Source organism: Mesitornis unicolor, unplaced genomic scaffold (assembly GCF_000695765.1).
Source record: "Mesitornis unicolor isolate BGI_N332 unplaced genomic scaffold, ASM69576v1 scaffold26365, whole genome shotgun sequence".
Taxonomy (NCBI): Eukaryota; Metazoa; Chordata; class Aves; order Mesitornithiformes; family Mesitornithidae; genus Mesitornis; species Mesitornis unicolor.
Window position 1 is genome coordinate 27,260 of NW_010185247.1, and position 24,072 is coordinate 51,331.

At 37.9% G+C, this 24,072-nt stretch overlaps 1 protein-coding gene across 1 annotated transcript in view; it reads right to left on the reverse strand.

The window, feature by feature from the left end:
* Positions 1 to 351: 351 nt before the first annotated feature.
* Positions 352 to 24,072, reverse strand: part of BRE (brain and reproductive organ-expressed (TNFRSF1A modulator)) — a gene marked incomplete at its 5' end in the record, with an annotated part of 114,855 nt that continues 91,134 nt past the window's right edge. The window contains 2 exons of the mRNA XM_010184783.1: positions 352 to 415; positions 19,448 to 19,601. Of these exons, the coding sequence (XP_010183085.1) occupies positions 352 to 415; positions 19,448 to 19,601 (218 nt within the window). The remainder of the gene's footprint in view (positions 416 to 19,447; positions 19,602 to 24,072) is intronic.

The window sequence follows — 24,072 nt, forward strand, 5'->3', positions numbered from 1 at the left end:
CAATTTACACCATCTGAAGACAAGGAAACGAGGAATAATGTACAGAACATTGTTGGCACAAGAAAGCGTTACCACTCCAAAACATGACCTTTTAAATTTAATCCAGTGGATATATAAAGGAATGGTGGTGGCAGAGGCAAAGGGACACGACAAATACCAAATATTCAGTTTTAAGCATGCTCGTGAGGTCTTTGTTTCAGAAATCTGACAAAAACTGAAGCTACCAAAGCCATTTCAGAGGCAAGAAAGCACCTATCAAACCAGTCCAACCCATTTCCAGGCATTCTTCTTCTGGGCTGACACACGCAGACTGAAGGATCTGTCCAGTATCGCTTCCGTGCCCGAGGCTCCCTAAAGCTTCCCATTAGCAAACGCTGCCTCCTGGAACTGAGGCACAAACGTTTTGAAATATGCCCTAGTGAAAAAAAAAAGAAAATGAGCAGTTAGGAACAAGGAAACTTAGTACATGTGTGTGCTTGTATGTAGCCAGTTTTAACCGAGAAGCATAACGTTACCATGCTCAGACTGTTATTAGGTCTCATAAATGGGTCGTGTTTTTCTCACAAGCTTTTCATATACAACAGACCCATACACTTCAGCTTTTGAGACCCAGCAGTACTTCTTCCTTCAGTGTCCTCATCACTGATCTCTCACTGTGGTGAACATCAGTAACTTGACACTGCCAAAAGAGTAATGCTGTCATATTTTATCCAATGCAAAGCTCCACAGTTAAACTGTATGATGAACTGGAAAATACACCTTTGAATGGCTGTAAAAGATGAGCCACAAGTGTGGCTATTCCACTGCTTGCAGCATTTTGTAACTGTGATTTTTTGATGCAGTTGTTCACCATGTTTCTGGGATTAAAAAGTTGAGTTTTTTATACGGCACCAAAGGCTCAAAGACAGACAAGTCAATGGAGTAGGAAAATCATGAAGTCAGAATGCGTGCAGGAGATAAGCTCTTTATCTGTCTCCTTACAGAAACCTTGACACAATACAGAGTCACTGTCGATGGCGGTAGTTTAAGTAAGACGTAGTGAATAAATACTAACACACTGGTCAACTGGAATTCGTTTTCTTGAACTCTGAAAGTCAGAACATTATAAATTAAGACATGCTTTGTATATTTTGGATCTTTACAAAGAGTTGAGTAACTCATAAATCTGTAAAATAAGCTGAATCTAAGTATCAAAAATTGAATTTGATCTGCACCTTTGAGTTTACTGCACTGAAATACTCAACTATGTACTAAACATATTTTATGTGTCCCAATGATACCCTTTATTTCCAAGCTCTATTAGAAGCTGCTTCATCATTCTGACTACTACTTTCTGCACCAAACTTTCACTTTCTCTATTAAAAAAAGTAATAATAAAATAATTGTTTTCTGTTCCTGTCACTGGTCTTTATAAATTTCTATGCAAGGAGAACCTCTTCCTGCTCTCCCCACCAAAAAAAATAAATCTCAAGTGAGAATAGCTGCAACTCTGTTCATTATGTTACTGGTCTCTCTGCTGGCATACCTCCTGAAGCAAACATAGGCTGATCATCTTCACAATCATGATACGTATTTCATAATTTAGGTAGAAGTTTTGGCAATCACTGAACACCAATCATACCTCCTCACATCTAAAAGATCACAAAAGAGAATGCTCCCCCCTCTTTGTGAAGTTGTGCCTGGCAAATTAATTCACAGATTGTTGCAGTCAGCTGTTGTACGAAAGCTGTAAACACACATGAGATGTCATCCAAAGGTTAACAGAGCAATAGAAAGTAAAAGCGTTTCTGGACCGAGGAGCTGAGCCCAGAAATGGAAAAGAAAAGCAGCAAAACCAGCACACACATTCTACAGCATACACAGATTGTGCTGTGTATTTACAGAACACACTGATTTACTGAATCAAAGTTCAGAAAGCAGCCCTCATAATCAAGCCCACAGAAGTGACTGTTCCCCCTAGCACACAGGCACACATAACCCAGCTGAGAAGGGAAGCCCGTCATCTGATCTTAACAGCTGAATGCCACTCCTGTATTTATGTGTTTATAGCACACGTTTTAAATTGTAGCCCATGTATGTCCCAGTCAGCTCTATGTCATTTTGCTAGCTCAAGGAGTACCACTTGCACATTGTCAATGCCAGGATTTATCATCCTTTTATTTCTCCTTGCATTATCTGTCCTAACATTTAATTACATTTCCTCTCCTTGCTTATTTTAAGTAGCTTCTTCCTTCCCCTTTGATAGCTTCTCTACAGACTCTTCCATGCACATGCTCTTCTTATTGACTTGATAGATGTTACTTAAAACTTTCCTCTTCCTAAATTGTAAAAACCCTTAATCATTAAAGACAATACAAACAGAAGAATTTTCCTACGTTTTATTTCTTTTCTGAAACACCTCCTTTATAGCATTTCTGTGCTTTGTATTAAAACCACACTTACTGCATTATAGTTCAATGACTTTTCTGTTAGGTAAATTCCAGAATGAATGCTTCTGATACCGCATACACCCTCCCACACCATCTTTATCTACACCAGCATCCTTTCTCTTCACTGATTCCTGCAGCAGAGCTTGTATCCTGTGCCGCAAAACTAAATCTAACACCTCCCTATATTCTGATCAGAAGTACTATTTCAAAGAGGATGTTATTTCACTGGTAGATCATATGAACCTCTTGGAGATGTTCCACGCATTACAAAAATCCCATTAGTACTTCATAATTTGTAAATGGCTACTTTTTTCTTTCCATACTTTAAAGTACACGCTTAAGTTTGCCCTTATCATTTGTGGTCTTGTCCAGACTGAAGCAAATGTAGTACCAAATGTTTACCCAGGGTATGTTCCTCCATGTCTGCCCCTTTCCCACACATCCTAGGTATCTGAGATTAAGGAAATTTTGGAAAAAACATGTGGGTAATTATGGTCCATCACATACACAAAAAATAAATTGCCTCCCCACCCCAAACTGAAACAAAAAAGACCCTGTAAAGAGATCCAAAAGCACAATATACCTGATAGGACTGTATCAGCTACAGCAGATGTAACGGACTGAGGAGGAAAGATGGGGAAGTGGGAGAAGGGAAGTTAAACGGCTTTGATATTAATGAACGCTGCATTAGGGTGGGAATGGCAAGTGTTAGTGTATCAAAGTAAAAAGACTTATTTTGAGTATGTATGAAGGAGTAGAACAGGCAGCAAATATATTACTCATTATTAGAGCTTGCTGGAATGTTGGTGGTTTTTTTTTTAATCACATGACTTTTTCAATGGAAAATTACATTTTTACCCAGTTGCGTGGGTGAATATGGAAACGCTACCAAGTTTTCATCAGGAAAGGAAGGAAAAGAATCAGGTACTTCAGTTTGGCTTGACCTGAGATGTTCTGGTTTGCAGAACTGAACCTAAATAATCAATTTGATATTAATCTGCTTATCCGTGGTCCAGCATCTCAGAGATGATGTATCCAGTCACACAGACACAGCCCTGGTGCATCACAGGAGTCATAATTACAAACGTAACAGTAGAAGTAGTCTCTTCAAAGGACCCAGTCCATGAAGAATGATGGGATAAACCATTAAAATTTCTGTTTCTAGGAGGTATTGTGCTACTGCTAGCAATTGCATTACAGTGTCACATTAACTGCATTTTTTCCCATGTGTTCCAAGCAAAATTTTTTTCAGAAATTTTTATTTTCATCTGAAGTTTGGGATGAAATCGTATGTTAAAATATTCAAATTTCCAGTGAAATGGAAATTCTGACTTTTTTCTCCACTGCAGAAATTACCAGTAAGGAAGAACAGAACAAGCACCAATTACTGGCTGAGTGAGTAAGTTTCATCTATCAACCACCTGGCATTGAGGTCAAACTATACAGGTTTCCACAGAAATTGGACCATGACATAGATATATTATGTCACAATGGTTTACATGAGATAACTTTAAAAGAAATGTAAGATTTTCTGAAGGACGACACTCTGCTACAGACTGGATGGCAAGGGCCTCCTTCACACAGAGTATCACTCCTTTTATAAAAGTTTTAAATTCATAGAAATGCTTACACTCCAGCATCCTGCACATACAGGCAGAGAGAAAGCATGAATGTAAACATGAACTTTGGAAAACGATTCATTTCTCATACCCTATACACACAAATTTACACCTTCAATAACTTTGATCTGTGCTACACCACAGGAATTCACATTAAATACCTCGTTTTTTTGTTTCAGACATTTTGCCACAAGGTTCTTTCAAGTGTTTCAGAAGTGGTTTGAAATTATTATTTTCACATCCACTAGACACATTTTTCAGCTCTAGATAACTGTTATTAAAAATAATTCAGTAATTTGGGTACCTGTTGAATCACTCTGAAGATGAAGAAAGCTAACTTTGCTTCTTGATCTATGGTTTCTCTAGGCTGTATCATACAGCAGAAATCAATTTTGATCCATGCTCTTTCTCCTTTCTGGGAAACACAGCGTTCCTTCTTTCTCCTGCTTTACCCTGCCACGTTCTCAGTGGGTCTGTGTCACACTGACCTTACACCAAGCTCTGAAGAACCACATAAAATGCTTCTTCAAGTACAGAGAAACTGGTTTGTACAAAGGCCACAGATATTCCTTGACAGTGTTGAGTACAATGGCTCTGCATCCCTCTCGTAATGATTTAGATCTCAGCTTAAATAGTGTTTAAAGAGTTGTTTTCTTTTCAGCTTAGAATGGGTGCCAATCTTCATACGCATACAGGCACATGTCTAACTCTTTTCTGAGTGTCTTACTGTACTCTACTAGGTTTTGTCTATTTGTTTTTGTTTCCTCAAATGGTCATTTTCCAAGTTCAAGGTAGCAAGTTACGGAGTTTCTATGAAAATTTTTTTTCAGCACTCTAGAAGACAACACATTTCGCTGCAGTTAACCACTACATACACTTGATACGGTACACTGAATTTCAGGTGCTATGCTCAAGGACATCTGCTGAGAGTAAAGCACTTATCTTTCCATCACCTTATTATCTGGTGGAAAGAAACTCTTGCTATTGCAAATTATAAGTATCTAAAAGAAGGTAGAATTGGATCACTTGTACAAGGTCTCCAGAAGCCCATACATGTCTAAATCTTAGCATGTGGGTTTGCAGTGCTTAAAACATACTTGACTCAGAATTCAGATGCTTTTGTGAAATTTCATTCTAACTGTAATTCTTTTTTCCAGTATAACTTAGTGCTGGGTTTTTTAAATCTGCATTGACCATTTGATAATACCTTTTGCCTTCAGATTCCTATGCTGAAAATCTGCAAAGGTTTTAAATTGTTTAACTGTCATCTCCAATCAAACAACACTTCATATACATTTCTGGTGAAAGCATTCTAAAACTGTAATGTACTTGTTTTCTGCTATTGCTTTTGTTTGACTGGTGCTATAACCACCTATACAATGGTATTCTAGTTACTGCTTATTGTGAAATAAAGTTGTAAGATTTATCTAGGTGTTTCTATTTCTCCTAAAATCATCACATGAGAAATTTGGAGCAGAACATAAGAGATCCAAACTCTGCAAGGAAAAAAGCATACAAAATACCATACCATGAGATTTCTGCTTTCTGTGTCTGGCACAAGGACATTCATCAAGGGGTGATGAATCATCTTCCTAAGTCATTCACAAAACAGATTCCCCTTAAACTCAGTTCAAGAGTACCAAGTGTTTCAGCACACTGATCTCAAATTCATCCATGCTACCCTATTCACAATCACATGTTTTATGTGTCTTAGCTCAAGATGTGGGAATTTCAAATGCCTTTTCCATCAAGAGATAATTTGAGGAAAAGGAAGGGGAAGAAGTAATCCTGATGGCCCATATGAAGTACAGTCTTATTTGTACAGCAGCATGTCTACTACCAGCACAGCATATTCTGCCCTTGCACATTCTTTACTGGCAAATGAAAGCCCTTGAGCTGAAATCTCGATCTTTTCACAAAGACACATGTGCTCTCATTACTTCTTACTGTATAAAGCGCACATACTGTGTTCCTTCTCATCAGAAGACAAACTCAGGTTATTGTACTTGGATTTTTCCTACTACTGAATCTGAGAGCAGTCTTTAGTCTTAACTGCTACCCATTATTCCAATATTCTAATTCATTCTCGTAAAATATTTTAGTATCTATTGTGACTATGGTTTAATTCTGAAAATATTAGGCTCTAATTATAGAACAACTGTAGTGTATTCAAAATCATAGCAGCTAGTACATTTGATAAATATATTCTTTTTTGCCCAGTCTAGGCAAGGCATACAGGAGAATGTGGGTTTCTTTTACTCAACTTTTCCCCGTTAATAGATCTGATTTGGGCAGATGCTCCTGTAGTCATAGGGATCTCTGAAAGTTCTACGTAACTCTTCAAAGACTTCTGGAATAGGGTCACCTTTCTCAGCAGTCCTCTGGTGTCTGAGTTACCCATCTGGTTAACCATGCATTTGTCTCGTATTCTGCAAATGCTGTTATTTACCCCAGGACCGAGGTGAGGACTGAATTGTACCCATTTTGGCTATATTAGACACAACTGAGAATCCCAGGCATCTGCTCCAATTGCTGTCTATTTCTTTTAGAGGAGTTGCAACTCTAGGATTTGCATCATTTTGCATCCCATATTTCTTTCCTTCTGCACCCTTAAGAAACTGCTGCAAGACATCTACAAGTTTCTTCAAATCCACAGAATTCTGGCAGAAAAAAAATCCAGTCCAGAGATGTCCGATGTTCCTAAATTAGGCAGAACAGCAATGTTGTCCCCTCTTCCAATTAAATTAGGTGCAAACAGGAACTATGAAGGGTGTAGGTCAGAGTAAAGCACAGTCTGAGACTTCTTGAGGTCTTTGACCCATTCCTCCCAGACTAGTATTATTATACTGACACTTTGCAGTAAAATCTTGTTACAGAAATTATTACAACAGCATAACCACATTAGAATTATAAAAGAGCTTCTCCAGGCTTTATCAATGCACCTGATTTTTCACTTTTTGAAGTACAAAGTATTTTTGCATGGAGCATATACACATATGTAGCATGCCATTGTATTTTTGTGTTCCTGTTGCAACTTGTTTTGACACAATGAAAACTTGTTTTGAAAATACTGAACACCTACAACAATCCCTTTTGGGTGCCAGACAAGAAGATTTGTCCTCCCATGACTACCCAGACACAGCCAGCTGGTTTGTTTCGTGGAACCCCTAAAAATTCATCTCCTGTGTTACCATAACTCTCCAAACTCTCTAGGATTTGTTGTTCGTTTTTAACAGAAAAAAATCAAAGATGAAATAATTTCTTTTTTTTAATATAATTGTTTTCTTTTCAAATTTCATTTGTCAGCAGCTATCTAATTCAACATGATTAGTATTAATTAACAAAAGGAAGTTAAATTAATAAATTACTACCTCAGTTTCAACAGTGGGTATGTATTTAGGTCATATTCCATATGAGTGCTCATTAGGTCCTTAACAGGTGGTTATACCCTCCTCCTGCATCTCTACGCCTTGCATTTAACAAGGGCTGAACTCAAAAGTTTGGAAACCTACTGAAAGCCTGTAGGCCTCATGCCAACGTTTGAGGCATAGTTTTTTCCTTGTAAACTCAGATGCGAGACATTTAAACCTCTTTGCTGTTTTTACTATACATCATGCATTAAAAACATATTTCCATTGGGCGAACCATGTTGTCTGTCTATTCACAGGCACTTCCACAGCATTACTCACCAGGCTAAAGATACACGAACGCTCACGGCAGAGCAGAATAACCCAGTCTCCTGCTTTGGGATAATATTGAGGTAACAGGAGATTAATTCTACACCAGACATTTTATGATACTGCTGTTAGGAGAAAATGACCGTTAAAACAAATTAGCTTCTTCTGCAGATCTAAGATATTAAGACAACTGAAGTGACAAATAGTTCTCAGCACTGTAACTTTTGGTTGCATCGCCTGGATGAGGCTGTAGCAGGCCGGCCCACAACATGGCCGGGCGCCAAATGGCAAAGGCTCTGGACCTACTGAAAATCAGGGCTATTATGGCGTTTTGGAGGCAGCAGCATTCCTAAACCACCGTTAGAATCTGGACATCACTATAACTTACCCAAGCACTGTGGCAGAATGATAAAGATACCTCCAGGATTTCTTTATCGCTTCAAATATACATAACGGTATACTTGGCACGCATTCATGTTTCTAAACTAAGCTTCTTGATGGTATGCTCTTTGGGATGTGGTTTATAATTTCCTTACTAGGCAGCTTTATCTACAGCAAATATTTTGCTTTTATGTGAAACACAATGTCTACACAGTTCTCCATTTTATACATCTCCAAAACCAGTGATGCCAAGCAAACACCTGAAGTGTTTCTACAACAGCAAGACAACAGTTCTTAAATTACTGCTACTGTAACTGGCTAAACACACAAATGTACAAAGGAGTCAGTGCCATTACACTGCTAGCAATTTTTTTTCTGGGTGCCAAGCAAATTCAGCACATAATCTCTCCTCCTCTTCTAATATTTCTATCTCTACTTCCTTCTGCGGGAGTTTAGTAAACTTCCTATGCCCATTTCTACCTGCCAGGCTACACAAGGTACGGACTGTACCACCAGGCTGATGGGCAGGACAGTAATCAAGCATCAAGAGAGCTGGAGGTCTGCCGTGGGCTGCCATCAAAATAGAAGTTCTTAAGAAATACTGTTGCCTTCTGCTCAGTTCAAATTATTACAGGACAGAAAAATCATCTCCAAAATTACAACCAAAACAAAACACATGCCACCAAAACCATAACAGGAAATAGAAGTAGCAGTGAAACTAGTGAAACTAAGTACACAGCTGAAGTTTAAACATTAAAATTCACTCATGTCCAGAAGCTGTTTTCTGTATTTTACTAGCTATATCTTTTTCCTCCAGAAGTTCTTGCTGGAGTTATTACCATTTCTGACTGAAGTCACACAGTGACAGTCACACAGGTACAAGAAATGGCTATATTTAGACATGTTTTTAGGTTTGCTGATTGCAGAAATAACAGGTGGTTTTACTCCATATGAAGCTAACAGAAATAAAAATTAAATTTTCATTTGGTTATACATTTGTGTGTCTGTTCCAAAAAACTATGATATCAATTGATTTTATAAATAAAAGAATTCACCATAGCTCTGCTGTAAAAATTAAGACAACTTTGCTGCCCAAATGAATCTTGACAATCTGTTCGAATCACGGAACAACCATAAATATAACAACCTGACTAAAGGCAAAATATAAAGGAAAGGAATTCTAGGGAACTGCTGCAGAGCCAGGACTGTAGATCATTATGTAGGCTGGCAATTAATGTTTATTTTAAAGCAGCAGCATAAGTTAGGGTCATCTCTTTGCAGAAGATTATAACTTTGGTTCCAACAATATTAATGCTCCCAAATGCATGGATCTTTAGTGATAATTACAGATAAAAATTCCAGCTACTGGACATAATCAGTGCATACAGACCAAGGCCAGCAACTACGCAAGCATCTTCTTTGAATCATTTGGAAATCAAGATTTTGGGATTTATTCTCTCACAGGTTTCTGATATAGGTGTTTGGGAATTTACACAGGTGTGTTGCACAGATACAGTGACTTTAAGTGTCCCAAAGCATACATAGCAAAATGAAACTCTCGTTTTGAAACAGTTTTATCAATGCCTTCTGCTTGCCATTTCAAGAGATAAACACTCCACTTCCTTCACCTTCTCCACAATGTACATAAATAGACTTGCTTCACTCAGATGAAGGCTTGTGGTCTTAGATAACAGCAAATTTTGCTTCTTCTTTCTTAACTTCCATTTTCCCCTCAGCGATTACTCAGTGCCAGGGTAGCGGGTGTCTGTGAAAGGGGCACTGGAATAACTCTGTCACAGCACAGTCACTCCACTTCCTTACCAGTGGATCATGAGAATGATATTCCAAGGCCATCATGGAAAAATTCAATCTTCATACGGTCTTTTTAAATACAGTGCTAATTCACAGGAAATTTCCAGTCCTATGAGCTACAGTGTGACAAGCCTGCTCTACTTTTCCTATTTGCTGAAGTGCCATACCCATATTTTTCCACTCCAGGTAAAGGTTAACTTCTTAAAGAGATACTGTTTATTCAAGACACTTACTATTTCCTCCTATCTAGGCTACATAAGTGCACTCTGAACTCTATTGCAATTATTTAGCAAATTATTTAGTAGATTTGAAGGAGAGAGTCAATGCCAGACTAGATGCAACTAGGAACCTCTTGAAAGTATAAAAGGCAGGGTGAAGAATGCGATGAATTAAAGGGGGGGGCGGGGTGGGGAGGTAGGGATGATATAAGAAGTAGGAGAAAGCAGAAAAGACTGGGTAAAAACACATTCAGGAGTGAGGCTTGTAAGGAAAGACAGATGTAGAGATTCAAGAAGAGAGGAGATCACAGAAGTAATAATAGAATTTGAATGATCACTTAAGAGATTATTGAATCCCTTAATTGTACTTCAGAGGCAGAAATGAAGGGTTACACCACAGATGCATCCATAACGAGTCTGACAACCAGCACTCCTGAAAAACAGTTTGCTTGAAGGTGAAAGTACTGATTTCATCATGCCATCCACTTTGCTTTGCCAGATTCCTTATCAACTGGGGCCAAAGGCAACATACCCAAACATAAAAGAAACCTCCTTGGATATTCATTAGGATGAACCAGTCAGAAGGAAAGGGATGAGATGCCATACATCTGTGATTATATAAAACATTAAATAAGTTATTTCTCTTTGCAATTTAAAAGATGTATGTTTGCTATTAGAAGTAAGAGGGAATTTTCAAATGGTCAAAGACCTCTCCAAATGGGCAAACCAGACAGGAATACTCTTAAAACTTATGTGTAAAAGCAGAGTAATACAGATCAAAAGTTAATTTCAGAAACAAATCAGCTGTGGCTCTCCAAATAAAAACTTGTCAAACAGTAAGAGCTGGAGAAAAAGCAAAAAAAGAATGCTCAGAAGAAATAAAGCCACAAAGAATAAATGACACAATTTTTGCATCCAAGTTCACTGCAGAGGTGCTCAAAGAGGCTGCCATAGCAGAACTCTGCTTTACAAGGGAGGTACTGAAAGATCTGACTCATGTAGAAATGTCAGCCAAAAAGGTAGTGAACAAATCAAGAAAACACACACAAGCAAATCAGCAGGCCCAGATGATATTCACACCCCAGAGTTCCAGAGAAACTCAAGTGTGAGAGAGTTACACTCTTAAATAGCTTGTAACCTCCTGCTTAAAACAGTTTGGTAACACATAAGTCAATTAAAAACAGTTCTAGGAAGACAGAGGGAACTCTGGACTGGTAAATCTCATGTCCGTACCTTACAAATTGGCAGAAACTGCTGTAAGAAACCATAAATTTATAAAAAGCTTCCAATTAGTGGACTTGAAAAAATATGATACACTGTTTAGGAGTCAAGCTTATGCTTCACAAATCTTTCTTAAGGTACCGGAACAACAAGGGCAAGAAAGATTCAAGTCACACACACTACTTGGGTTTCCTACCTGCATTTGGGAAGGTTTTTCAAAGGATTTTAAAAAACTGAATTACAGCAGCAGGAGAAAAGATCCATGAGTGGATAAATAGCAAGTCAAGATAAGAAAAAAAGAAGATAGGAATGAATGATGAGTACTATTAGGGCAAAGTTTCTACTTGAGAAACTGCGCAGAAATGGGTGTTCTGACTTGTGTTGTTCAACATATTCCTACATGATCTGCAAAAGTGAGCAAAAGAAGATGGCAAAGTTTGCTAATGCTAACAGTTTAGTCATGGAAGGAAAAATGAGGCACAATTATGAGGAACTGCAGATGGTTCTCATAGCACTGAGAGGCTGGGAGATAACATACCAGGTGAAAAGTCGGTATTGACAAACATGAAAGGCAGATATGTGAGAAAAAATACTTAATTTTACATAGACAAAAAACACAGGCTCTGAGTAAACCAGATACCACCACTATGTCACCATATAAATGCACGGTGAATGTCTCATGAGTAACATGCAGTTCTCTATTTCAGAAAGAATACAACAGAAAGTATAGTAAAGGGATAGAGAAGCAGTAGAAGGGTGATCAGAAACATGGAAAGGTTCTGTAGAAGGAAGGATTGTGCAGAGTAGAAGTGGGGACAGACAAGACATGAAGAGGTTTGTGAAACCATAAAGGATACAGAGGTGATCAGTGGATTAATTATTTGCTGGCTCGTCTCATACAAGAGCTAGAGGGTAAAAATTGGAGCTAGCAGGAGGTAGGGATGCACAAAGCCAACAAAGCTTGTTCTTCACACCATGTGTTATCTGTACAATCCTTTGCTACAGGATTTTGTGATGTTATGATGTGGGTTCAAAAAGCAATCCAACAGGAGAGCTAGGTAGGACTATTAAACAGAAGTGCACCAATTCTGGATATAGAAATCCTTGAAGAGATAGAACATGCCAGGAAAATATGACTACATGCTCTGCCCTGGTCTTTCAAAGGCACTGGCTATTGCCTATTGATAGACATATGATACTGGGCTAAATTAATGTTGACTTAGTATGACTGTTCTTTGTGTTTAACAGAACAATTACAAATATTACCCAAAAGACAAGGCCATGGAGCTTACCTACTGTTTATACTTAGCTGTTTCTTTTGTAATTGATCAAGTAACAGTACTTACCTGGGCTAATAAACTTCAGCTCCTTCCAAACTCAAGCATTTCTCTCTACCCTTTCTTCTGAACTAAGAGAGGACATTTATTTGCATCAGTTCTTAACTGTAATTCCCCACTTTAATATAGATCTAGCAGCTTTGATAAATGTATAATGGAGTTCTTTAATGAAGACAAATCAGACAGTCCATCACAGTATGTTTAGAACAACACCTAACCCTGGTTAAGTAGGAACCACCTACATTAAATTCTACCCTTTAATTCCTATAAAGAAGTTGTCTTCTAGTAAAGTGCTATTATATTCCATGTCTACCAAGCCAGCTCCTCCAACCTACTCTGTGCATTTCTGTCAATATGTGAGAGAATTCTTTTTTTCAGAAAGAGTATTTACTATCTATTGAAACGCACATATGTAGAGTTCACACATATACATGTCTATATAAAACCACAGAAAAACTGGTTGCCTAACTGATTTTATTTCTATGCACTTCCTATAGCACCTATATGCCTCATCTTTAAATAGTTGTTTTTCTTTTCCCACAGTCAAAGCTTTAATGAGAAGTGACCAGAAACAAATACCCAGGCCCTTCTGTCTTGGCTGAAATCCACATAATGCATGACAGCACTGAAGATCCCTGGCAGGCACCTGTCAGAAACTAACATACCATAGCTTAAGAGTCAGACTTAATTATCCAAGGAGACAGTTAAAGAAAAGTACATGAAAAAATACGACTCAAGAAGTGCGACTATCATATGTATGCACTGTACTCCATAGTGTTTGCAGAGCAACATTGTAAGAATAAAATCAAATCCTGGGAAAATTCTAATTAAAAGCTTTATCTACTTTGCCTATTATGTCCTACAATAAAAATAATTCTGTTTTTAACGTTTGCTGGCAAAACATGCTGTAGCATGTAGAAAAAATGCAATCATTAAGTATCTTAATTTTTTCCATTTGTCCTTCTATTTTTCATGTATAATTTTGATCAGCTGACACTCCTACAGAAAATAAAGAGTTTTGATATAATGGTCTATAAAAATCAAATTAACTTCTTCGTAAAGCTTCACACGGCTGTGTCGCCACACTTCTTCTCGCTATGGCTGTCACAGCGTATTGGCCCTTTTGTGTTCTGAAAAAGAGCCCACCGGCGGCAACAAGATGTCAGCCTTACTTGATTTCAGGCGAGCAAATTACTTTTGTTCAGTTCCTGATGCGAAACTGTTGAAAATCAAAGAGTTAAACAAGCAACCCAGCTCAGCACCTCGTCCCTTAGTTTGTACCCACACTGCTGAAAGAATCCTCAGAGCCTTGCACATGTTCACACACCCAGAGAAGGATGAGGTCCCTGTATTTTCTGCTTCTGTTCCCTACTCTTCTTTTCCTAAATGTCTTTTAAAGTTTAAGGTAACGTGTAACAGAGCCAAAAACAGCCACAAAAAAAACTTTGTGAGGAGAGTATATGCAAATGCAAATAAATTAGTTTTTGGAAATCTGCTCTTTAAAGATGCCCAACATGCATGAAAATCACATAATACATGAAAATACAACTTCTTACTCTTACAAATAAGCAGGAGAAATACTGAAATACAAACCAAATAATAACACGTGCTTTATCACCTTAATTATACCTATCAAGAAGAGAAGAATATAAAAAAGGTGTAACATTTACATGTAAACTTTACAGTGAGATTCAAGGTAGCATAGGTAGAATACAAAAGTAGCACTAAGAGATATTCTGCCTAAAATGTGAAGGAATTCTGACTCGATAACAAAATATGGATGAGTTGAAAAACTGGTTAATGTCAATATAAAAAACAAAATCACTAAGGTACTCAAAATTTACCGAATACAACAGCAAGTCTGACATATTACAACTGAGTTTGTCTAAGCAGCAACACAACGTTTGTTCCCCCTATTCCCCTCCCCTTTTTTTTGCCCAATATCCATTTATTAGACCAAAAGACACATTTCCTCTCCTTACCAGGGAACATTAAAGCTTAGAGCAATCATTTCAACCAAATAGCAACTAGGGTCTTCACATGATACACATCTTCTAATTTGATGATATTCAAGGAAAAGGTATTGATGAGCCTGAAAATGCTATGGCCCAGTGCATGAGCCTGACACTTTATAATCATAAAAGTTTACTCTGAGCACGAAGAGGAGCTGCAGCCATGCAGGCAATACATAGGTAGCTTGCACAAGAAGCGTTTGCATATAATCTTAAGCTGCACTTGACCTTATGGCAGAACAACAGCCAATATCCAGTTGAGAGCACTTGAGCCCTTTTAAGCTTTCACCCTTACAGAACCCTGAGGGATAGATATGTAAAATTAACACCACATTCAGCAAACAGTGGTGAATGGCCAGGGACAACAATGTTATTCAGAAACCAGTTTAATCAGCCACCTTGAAAAAAAGAATATGAACCCTTGGAACAACTTTTCATTGTGATACTAGTTTTCCATCCTCCTGCTATTTTTAATGACGAGTAGGTGGATTTACGTAGGATAAAAGAGTAAACTTAGTCCTGACTTGCTCTCCCTTGAAGTATAACCTAAGTCTACAGAGCAGCGCTGGGTCGGACAGAAATTGGGCCAGAGTGCATCTAAGAACTGAACTTAATTTGTATAAACAAACAAGCTTTATTTACAGTATTCCCTCATAAAATCCCAGGCTTAGAGTCTGCATGTTCTGTAAAGACTCCATTTATGTACACTTGAATGCCTATTTAAGCAAAAAAACAAGAGAGCTTTCCCATGGAAACCGCACAGAGATGTTTTACTTCACACGTACACCACAAACAAGGCTGCTAACTTTCCATAATTTACTGTATTTTCTTAGGCTTGCTATTGTATTTTAGGACCAAATCTTTTGAAGAAGCTGCTGACGCAGGGGGGCACAAACATATAAATAAATGACCTAAGAGAGGCAAAACCTGTGAACCAAGAGGAAACAGCATCTCAGCAGCTTGTAAGAAAATTTTAATATTTTTGGTTTCCCTGTTTCTAGCTGGAGGAACAGGTTAAAATTTTGTGTTTAGTTGAGAAACAAGCCATCTGGAGGCATTTGGAATTACATTATTTAATCAGGACTTGATTTGTCCCTTAGAATTAAATCAAGCCAGAGGGCAATCCCTGGGCTAAGACAATGGCAAGCTTCAACTTCCAGATGCTATCTCTCAGCAAGGAATAAAAGTCAGTGGGCCTCCAAGGGGCCAGGTGATTTTGAAAACTGCTTAGGAGGACACAGAGAAAGAGAAACTCGATTTCCTGAACTTTATCAGGCAGGCATAAATTGGTCCAACTACTTCAGCAAGAACACAAGTTGTTTTTCTCTGTAAGTGGAAGATTCTGCTAAACTGATGCTCCAATCTGAGAATTTGCCTTTTAGATTTAGGTGATATATGTCTACATGTGAACGTATACAATCTACTTCTATATTTATGTATTTCAGGGGAGTAATTCTGTTCCTACTTATAGGTACTACTGATTGTCTCAAGGCTACAGGAAAAGTTTAAGTCCTAACTTCAAAAGAGATGCCTACCTCAGCTTGGGGACCACAAAGATAAGCAGGGATACCAAGACTTTCAAGTTTAGCCCCTGAGTTGAAGGAACTGGATGGACTCACCTGTGTGGAAAAAAAAACAACTAACAAAACAACACACCAAACAACCCTGGGAGGAGGCTGGGCACAGAATCAAAGTCCCTTTGGCATGAACTTATGCCCATGAATAAGCAGGCTGTGTTGAAAAAGAGGCAAGGCTTGCCAAAAATGAGGATGAGGAAATCTTTGAGAGATGTTATTTCAAACTTGGTGGTGCTTCTACATCCTAAAAAGCAATGCAGTATACATACTTCATTCAGCACATGACTGGATAACTAATGAACCTAGTTGGTGCAACAGCAAGCAAAAGCTGTCCTTGATGGTGTCTTAAGCCACAGTGAGGAAGATGGGGTAAACTATTCTTAAGTGTCTGAGAATAAAGGTGGAGAATTTGGTCAGATACCAGAACGTCAAGTGGGAGATCTGGTGGCCCTAGAACAGTAGGGCCAGAAAGATAACCAGAGCTGTTTTGTCTCAAAGGATGCCAAGCTCCTGGGAGACCATTTGGCTACGAGGAAAAAAATTACATATAAGCAAAACCTAATAGTATTTAGAAATAAAAACAAGTTGCCTCCGATTTATCCAGGGCTAAATTTACTTCAGCTGAGCAGAATTACATTGCTCCTAGAGGCTGAATCAGGTATTCTTCTTTTCTTTTTCTTTTTTCAGGATGTTTTGATGTGGTGCTTGAGCCAATATATTTAATTAGAATGCTTTCCTATATATCTACATATATTCCCACATACATGGTCCATAATGTGTCTATGGTAAAAAGAAAGTAGAACAAAAAATTATTCGGTTGTGTTGAAACACACTAACCTATTCTAAGAATCCTTAGCAAGTATTTTAAACACTGTTTACATAAGGTGCTCAGTTGTGTTAAAAAGTCTTTCTTAAAATATGCTAACACGTATCATAACATCATACTTCTCTTGATACAGGTTTATTTTTGGTACCTACTCACGATCACTACTTGTTCCTGCAAGCAAAGCGCTTTTAACTAGAGCAGCTTCTCTGTCTCTTTGCAGCTCAATGATAGTTATTTCAGACACTGCAGCATACTTTCTTCCCCCTCTTCTCATCATCTTTCTCATATTACGTATCCAGTGCAAAACTTAAATCAAGGGCTCAAACATAATAACCTCACAAAATGTACATGTGATAGTAAGTGTACACATTTAGTCCTTTTTAAAAGAATTGTTATAATACTTCTAAATTTCAAGTGCAGGGCAAAGAAGTTCATTTGTATACACCCACTCATAAATGAATGCACTTAGCAGACAGCACATAAGTACTTGTAAGCTTCCAGCTGCAAAAGAAATGCATTTTCTAGTACAGTCATAAAAAAAGCCACAGTAATGCTTCCAGTTATTGTTTCATTATTCCTTGTTTTTTAAACAAAAAAGTCATAGTATTCTGCCAGAGGAAAGAAAGAAATCCACCAAAAAATAACGTATTTGATCAAGAAATGAGTCTCCTAGACAGTACGGTAGTAAACCCAAATACTAGCAAAAAAAAAATCTATTACAATGCATCAAAATCCAAAATCAAATGTTACTTAATGTTCTTCATAAAATTTAAATTCATATAAAATCTGCAAATGATTGTCAATTGTAGTTTGCTTCCATCACTTCCAAATTACAATCAGTCTCTGACCATGCCGTTCATTTGATTTACTCAGCTTGAACTATTTTCATTTGACTCTTATTTATGCATCTTTGCTAATTTAATTTAATCTTCTGATTGTCATTCAAAACATCCATAACAATATGCCTTGTTATTATGCAGTTTGATGCCTTTACATCCTGAATAACTGATAATCACCCTCTTTAAATCTCTTGCTATTCTAACATTTTTACACTTTGCAGAATTGAAATACTGCAGCAAGGCTGTAGCCCATACTGCTCCAGTCAGGTAAAATTTGGTTTGCTTCATTAGAAGACAGGGATAATAGCCAGTACATAAGAGGGGCACCACTGCCCACGACAGCTTGTCCTTGCAACAGAACCACACTTCGGAGGCTGACCCGTCATCCCCAAGTAAGGAGGATACTCGGACTGAAGTGCTGTCTCCCCAGCCTGCAACAAGGGCTTGCAGAAAAAACTGCAGAGGAAAGAGTCAAAGATTCTCTATTTCTAGCCAACAGAAAAAGCAGTAAAGAAAGAGATATTCAGACTTTCAGGTAACTTTCTCAAGTCCTGATAGGACAGCCTCCTGTGTTGGACTCGTGGTTTGCTCTGCCTCCTCCTGTTCTTCCGTGTCTTTTTATTACAGCCTTATTCCATATCTTTCAGGTTTTTCTTCCTTGCTCCCCCTATCTCACATGCTTCGCTTCAGGGTCCCCCTGATGCCAACACATAACCATGGAGTTACCTTGACTGACTGCTATCATGCAGATTACTCCCGCTGGGGGCTATCTTGTCTACTTAGATTGGAATCTCCTTGGCACAGAGATTGTCACCACTCCGTGCCTGCATAACGCCTAGCAGAAAGAGTCTTCTTTTGATCAGTCCTCTGGCACTAATGTAATAAGCATGATTAATAAAATATCTGTCTATACTCATATACAGGAAATGCTAGGACTATATGAGAACAAAAACAGGTTCAGCTTTTATAATGCTGGAAATGTACAGCTAAATCCATGAAATTTTCTACTAACAGATGGACACGAAGATGATCAGAGGGCGGGAGCACCTCCCCTATGAGGCCAGACAGAGAGTTGGGGTTGTTTACCCTGGAGAAGAGAAGGCTCCAGGGAGACCTTATTGCAGTCTTCCAGTACTTAAAGAGGCCTACAGGAGAGACTGGGAGGGATTCTTTATCAGGGAGTGTAGCAGTAGGATGAAGTGTAACAGTTTTAAACTGGAAGAGGGTAGATTTAGACTACATACTAGGAAGAAATTCGTTACTGTGAGGGCAGGGAGACACTGGGACAGGTTGCCCAGGGAAGTTGTGGATGCCCCCTTCCTGGAAGCGTTCAAGGCCAGGTTGGACAGGGCTTTGGGCAACCTGGTATAGTGGGAGGTGTCCCTGCCCATGGCAGGGGGCAGGGTTATCTTCAAGGTCCTTTCCAACCAAAACCATTCTATGATTCCATGACTGAGTAACAAATGGAATATTTAACAGGAAACAGTGATCTGACTTACTTTGCTCTCTTGGCCATTTCATTGCCATCCCAGCGGGGGCTGTAAGGGTAGTTCTTCTGGGCCTGGGAGTACAGCTGGCCACTGTTAGTGAAGTGGTAGACGGACTGAAACGTTAGGGTCGGTTGGTCTCGAGGAAAGTAGAGGGGTAGGTCAACTGAAATAAAAGAAAAGAAAAGAGAAAAGAGAAAAGAGAAAAGAGAAAAGAGAAAAGAGAAAAGAGAAAAGAGAAAAGAGAAAAGAGAAAAGAGAAAAGAGAAAAGAGAGAAAAGAGAAAAAAGAGAGAGTGTCACATAAATACAACATTGCATTTTTTCTTTTTTTATTCTTTTTCTTCTAGGAATATAGAATTCCTTTCTATTGGTTTAAAGGTGACAGAACAGGAGAAATTGATGATCACTTATAAAATATACTTCCGCATTTCTTATAACGAATGATTTCAACATATTCCTGTATGGGCAGTTTGCTTTATCACAACATTTTTGTAAATGACCTAATTAAAAAAAAATGTTTAGCTACTGTATTTCTATGCTAATCATAAAATTTACACCATAATTATTTTGTTATAGAAAAAAAATAACATTATATTTTCCTTTATAGTGAAATTTTCCCTTTCAAAAATTCACATAATACGTTCTGTTTATACTTTCTATTCAAGAACAACTTTATCTGCTTTAGCCAATTCATTTTAGTGCTCCCATGGTCATCAAAAGCATTATGAAGATATTCTGAGACGAAGTGGCTAAATGATTCGAAAAAGGATGTAGAAAGACTCAGTCACATGAGTTGGAAAAGATCTCAACTTGCTGTCAACTGTTAGACAAAAAAAAACCCCACAAAACCAAAAACACACTACAAAGTCATTAATACCCAAACTATATCACTAAAAATAAAAATCAGAACCTCTTACTTCCCTTTGCTTATCACTGTCTCATGATGAGCTACGTCTGGAAGAACAATAAAATAGTCTGCAACAGTTAATAATACAGTCAGAAACTGGTTTTTAAATTAACTTTTTCATTGCTAGATTTATACTTAAGATGGTTTTGGTCTACCTTCGATTGCAGGAGGCCTCAGGAATCTGCAGTTAAACTGAGCTATGACAAAGGACTGAAATAATTTACATTAAATGTAGAATCTAATACCAAAACTAACAGAAAAATGTACATTTCTTTTAAAGGTGCAGATTTCATTTATAATGAACTGTAACACGACTGTACTTTTTGTTGCCCTCCAAATCACAATTCTTTAATTCTGCACAATGAAAGAACACTGCAATGGAACAGTACCTCCCTGTAAATCCTAGATAATTTCTCCTATTGGTGTAGCAATGAATGAAATAAATTAATAAAATTATAACTCATTCATACAAGCCTGGCTTCTCAGTGTTGCCTCTTTGTGACTTCACAGTCCTTTTCAAGGAGAAGGAAAGACTCCTGACTTAATAAACAGGTTGTAAAAGCTGAAGTAGGAGCCAAAGCAGGTGGCAAAATCACTACAAACAGAACTTAAAAAAAAAAATTTATAGGGCTGAACTCATCATCAAGTGGACAGTATCTCTCCTCCAGCACACTTGGTAATGCATTATATTTTCTACTTTTAAATACTTCACAGAGCACTGCCTGTGAAATCTCCGCTCATAGACTGAAATATCATTGTAAGACAAAATTTCTTTTTCTAAATTCTGTGCCTTCATCCTGCTAGTCCCTTCATTTTCCAGTTTTTCTAATCATGTCTGAATACTTGGATGTGCATCAGCCAAATCACAGCTCCTTCTTCCCTGAATGACCCTCCAAGCTCTAAGAGTAGAACTGTTTGTAGCTGTGAAGTACACAAAACTGAATGCGATATTTCAGCTGTAGTCTCAAAATACAAGCAATCACTGTGGATGACAGCATTTGCTCAGTTCATGACCCAGTCTCTGAGGTACACGTGATAACTCCTGGAGCCCTGGTGACTCAGCTCACACAGCAGCTTCCAGCAGATATTTAAGTGGTAATGACATGGGCAGAGTTCTGTTACTGCTGTAACAAAGGTTAGATTGAAAGATTGCTCTGTCAAATTCCTCTTTGTAACATGATTATTAAATAACAACCCTGAAAAACATTGGTGTATCGAGGCCATTTATCAGCAAGCAAGCTTTCTACTCCCCTTGCAGATGGTGTGTGTGTGCCACAATCTCTGAAGAACTTCACCATGGAAAAGAGTATGGATCAAGGAGACAGGCTCTCCATTTTAATGTTATAAATATACTTCTTCAGCTCTGGTTGCTTAAACTTTGTTCCTCTAGTGTCTCTTTTTTCCTTCTTCAGTACAAGCTCCTTAAAGCAAAACTACTCTGTATGCTTGTGTACTTTATCACTGTGTGGAAGGAACAACAAACTTTAGCAAAACACTTGAGTCCTTATACAGTTCAGTCTTTATACTTCACTTTTTACTTGAGAATTTCTAACTTTCTTTAACTTTCCTTTGAAAACCTCTGTCCACATAATGAGGACAAGCAACTGCAGTCTCCTTCCTATCACCCAAAACTAAAGGTCTGCACTTAAGAGAAAGTATCTAGCACTAGAAATGCTTTTTAAAAGGATTATCATGACATTGCTATTACTTCAGAGATGCTTCCATGTGTTTCGAGAGGCCTTTCTTTTATAAAATATTTTTGCAACACTGGTATCACCAAAATATATCAGAAAACATTTTTTCCTTTTATTACCTAAAATCTGTATAGGATTTCTGAGGAATCACTTGCACTATGAACTGTTAAATCAGATAATGAGATTAGACTTAAAATTGTGCATCCCACATCTGGTCAACAGCAGTATCATCCTGAACTGCAAGTAGAGTTCTGAAAAAATTGAGAACCTGCTTTTAATTTCTAACAGTATCCTTCACCTAAAATCACCAAACTCCCATTTTTCTATCCCTCGTGTTGCCTTAATACAAGGTGAGAGATGAACCCAGACCAAGTAAAAAAACCTGTCCCTAATTCTGGAACACAACCACACCTAAAAGACCAGTAAACAGGAAATAGCCTTGAGTTGTAAAGTGTTATACATATCTCAAGGTAGCCAGCTATTATTTCGGCAGTAGGAAGGGAAGGCAAGAACTCATTTCCGTCACAGTGGATGCCCGTCCATTGACACATTGCACAGAATCCTTGGATTTGGGGTGAAGCATTTATCGCACATGAAAAATAAGCAAATACCATTGGTAATCAATGCTAGCAAGGTGCTTTGAAGAGAAAAGGTCGAATTCTGCTCATAGTCACACAGGTTGGTAAAGAAAATTCTTCTTTTTACCTGGTCGTATGGGCAATCTGACTCTCAATCTGCGCATTAATGCAAAATCAGATCTGCCTTCATGCGATATGCAAGGTGGCAAAGGTGTTATCGTGAATACATGCCAGACAACATTTACAATTTGTCATGAAAAATGCATCACAGTCAAAAAAAACACACTGCTTTTGTAAATCAACACCTGAACCAGGCAAACTATAAAAGCCCGCTTTGGTTCAGCACGCTAGTTACCTAAGAACTACAAAAACGTATTCATGCTGAATACAAGTACTATTTCCAAATAACAGCTGACTCACAAAGTACCCTGGTGATATGTCTGCAGAAAATAAGCAGATGACTCATGTCTGTAAATTCCTGAAAGTACCAATAGACCCCTTGCTTAGTCATCCTTTGCTTGGATGCTGGGTTCATGAGCTCTGTAAACTATAATGAGGGATCTAGCTCTTAGTAGGACTCTCTCTTCTTTTTTTCCTCTCTTCTAAACAGTGCAAATTATCTCTCTAAAAATAACTTCATCTACGTAAGTGAGTCACTTCAAGTAGCAAGCTTATACAAGTCATGCAGTTAAGCTGTAATATTTGGTTATGAAGGTAAAAATCTTGCTGTCAAACTCAGATTTAAACTGAAAATTATGTCAGAGGAAGTCCCATTTACCCCTTCCCTCACAGAAATAGAAACATTTCCTTTGGAAAATTTAAACAATTAGCTCATTCAGGAAAGAAAAGTTTTCTAATTTAGTTCCATACTCAAAGTAATTTAATCCTGATGATTTCTTACTTTGGCTTTCCTAAGCATTGCACCATTAATGTAAGAGGAGCTCAAAGCAGCAGACTGCAGAAAGAAGCCAGTACCACAGTAAAACACTGCTTTCTCCTATGTTAGAATTTAAGGATAATTTTTTAAAAGTCAAGTTTTAGAAAGCCATAGTGCGGGGAAAATAATGTCTTTATGAAAGCTCTACATGAGCAGAACTTGGAGGGCTGTTTTGGGTAATTAAGCATTGAGTAAATTCTTTGGTGATTGAACCCTAATTTTCCCACACAGTTCATAAGAAAGCAAAAGAAAAAGGACTTGCTTGTTGAGAATGAGTCATGTTGCAAAGAAACTTAATTACAGTTTATAAATAGTTGAAGTTGCTCTCTTTTTGAAACATAAGAAACTATCAAGAAGTAACACACAAATTTGCTTCTCTTGACTTAGCATTTAATGCACACATGTATTCAAATCATAGTTATCTTTAAGCCAAAATCTTGATTCATTAATAACTAAAAAACTGGGCAATGAATCAGTAAGGTTTAATTGTTCATTTTCTTCAACAACTCTCTGAGATCT